The 2,478-nt window shown below is 40.8% G+C and overlaps 1 protein-coding gene across 1 annotated transcript in view; it reads right to left on the bottom strand.

Moving 5' to 3' along the window:
- Positions 1 to 2,478, bottom strand: part of arhgap40 (Rho GTPase activating protein 40) — a gene marked incomplete at its 3' end in the record, with an annotated part of 17,814 nt that overhangs the window by 1,571 nt on the left and 13,765 nt on the right. Inside the window, 4 exon segments of the mRNA XM_032514755.1 lie at positions 239 to 390; positions 648 to 791; positions 1,005 to 1,211; positions 2,325 to 2,407. Of these exon segments, the coding sequence (XP_032370646.1) occupies positions 239 to 390; positions 648 to 791; positions 1,005 to 1,211; positions 2,325 to 2,407 (586 nt within the window).

Here is a 2,478-nt window from a genome sequence, read left to right as displayed (position 1 = left end):
TCCATCGGTTTAAAATTCCAACACAAAGAAAGGGGAAGGTAACCGACATCCGCAAAAAAAGAAGGACATCCGGCGGAATTTCCAAAAGTGGAACGTCATGGATATAGACTATTCATTAGGTGACAAAAGTGACACCCTTCTACTACAATAAAACTTAACTGCTGTGCACATAATGCAACAAAATCAAAGTTAAGAGTTTTCATTAGCATGTAGTCATTTAGACTGTGCGGCATCGTACCTTTGCATTTTGCCCTTTCCATTGTCGGGGCTGCGGAGGGACTGGTGTTGAAACTGGGCGAGCAGGTCTGAGGCTCGGGAGTTGACGTTGAACGGGAACTCCATTGTGCCGCTCACTAGATCTCCGACCTGGATCTTTACCGTACGGCACGGCTGCAGGGCAAAAAAAAAGAGTAAAAGATTATTTATCACCTTATTAACTTTGGATAGTAACAATGACGTTTCTGCAAAAAACGGCTTGTTACATTAGAATGACAACATGCAGCTTATACAGTGAAACATTTTTCTTTTTAGATTTGTTTCAGTAATTTATGGCTGTAATTTACTGTATATTGTATTAGACATTGCTGTAGCCCGGGTCTACTTTAAGCAAAGTGTGTGATGCAGTGTGGGAATGTGAAGCAGCTCACATCTGAGGCGTTTTTATCAGGTTTTTCGCGGCTGTCTGTGTGGATCTTCCTCAGCAGGTTCTTGATGCGGCGATCGTAGAACTGGTAACGCCGGTTACTGTTTTCATTCAGCTTACGCACCTGGCTCATCAGGAAATTAGGGATCTGAAGAGAAAAGGAACGGGACACAACATTTTATTAGAGTAATTACAGATTTGGCTAATATTTAATTTCCAACTTGCTAGATGACAACAAGCACATACAATTCTATGTTTTTATAAGAAGTGTTGCTACATTACTCTTTATTAGTAACAATGGCCTATAAATAATTACACAATTATATCTAATGTTTCTGGTTGAATTTGTGGACGGTCCTACCGTCCAAAGCAGGTCCTGGTAGCGGATGAGGAGCCTCATGACATCAGCTGCCTTCTCTGCATGCCCTTTCTCAGCCCCCTCAGTCAGTCTGCTGGGGACGGCCTTATGGAGGAAGAGGTTGGGAGCCATGATGGTTGCTACGGCCCACAGGTTCATCCTGTTTCTCCTCTCCCTGGAAACCACCTTACTGAGGAACTCGAGGAGGGCCTAAAGGACACACAGATGGAAACAAGCTTACAGATACGTGAAATCAAATCTTTTGTTTTTACATAAAAAGTAGATCTAATGTGGTGGTTGAACATTCTAGTTTTGTTTTTCCAGAGTTGAAACACACTCACTCACTTTTAACTGACCAATGTGTAAACGTTGGTTACTTACACTAAAGCACAAAATGGAGTAAAGGGTAATTATCACAGTGACTGAATCATCTGCAACACCTCTACTGAGAAGTATGTTAATGCACAGTTTCAGCTGCCTCCACTGGAGTCATAGTAATTAGTTCAGCTGGATTTGGTGCTCCTAAGCCGAGCTGACTGCACACTTGTGTCGCTGAAAGTGAGTCATGGTTGATGTAAGCCGTTATGTAACAGAGCAGAGAGTTTAAAATGTGGATTAAAAGCAGAACAATAAAGTGATGCATTATGAAACTTTACTGAAACAAAGCTTTGGAATGTTGTTTCAGGAATGTGTAAATTGAGATGAGTTTCTGTCAACCTTAAGAAGAGCATGCAGGGTGTAGCGAATGCTAATGCTACAGCTTTAAAGCCAGTGGAAATCTCAATTCGTAAAGTATCTATAGCTGGCAAATGAATGCAGTGGAGTACATAGGACATTATTTCCCTCTGAAATGTAGTGGAGTAAAATTATAAAGGACCACAGGAAATGGAAATATTTAAGTAAATAACCTCAAAGTTGTACTGAGTGTAAGTACAGTACTTGAATTCATGTGTTTAGCTTTATTCCACTGCTGAATGTGCACATACGAGCCTAGAAGGATAACTGTCAAAACAAAAAGTGTTTACGTGGCCAAAGCGGATTTCTTCTGGTTTTATGTTTACAGAACGTTTTACAAATCTGACAAAAACAGGAAACCCCCCAAAAATCGTATGTTATTATCAAATGCATACATACACAGTGTTCGAGAATCATGTAATAAGAGAGTATCAGTGTGTGTTCAGTCTATTCCAATGTGCTAAAATAAAATCGGTAGATTTATCTTAGAGTGTGATAACTATTTCTTTATGATGTGCATTGTTGAGGTGTTGCAGAGTGTGTGTGTGTGTGTGTGTGTGTGTGTGTGTGTGTTTGTTCAGTGTGTACCTTCAGTGTGTTCCTGTTGGGCTCGGGCAGCAGCAGGATGAGCAGGTTTAACATGTGGAGTTTTTGCCTCAGCTCTGTGATGTCTGAAGGAAGAAGAAGCAAAGGTAAGACAGGCATAACAGACACACACACACAAACACAAACACACACACAC

The sequence above is a fragment of the Etheostoma spectabile genome, chromosome 4 (genome assembly GCF_008692095.1).
Source record: "Etheostoma spectabile isolate EspeVRDwgs_2016 chromosome 4, UIUC_Espe_1.0, whole genome shotgun sequence".
In the NCBI taxonomy this organism is placed as follows: Eukaryota; Metazoa; Chordata; class Actinopteri; order Perciformes; family Percidae; genus Etheostoma; species Etheostoma spectabile.
This window is presented reverse-complemented; position numbering and strand designations above follow the sequence as displayed.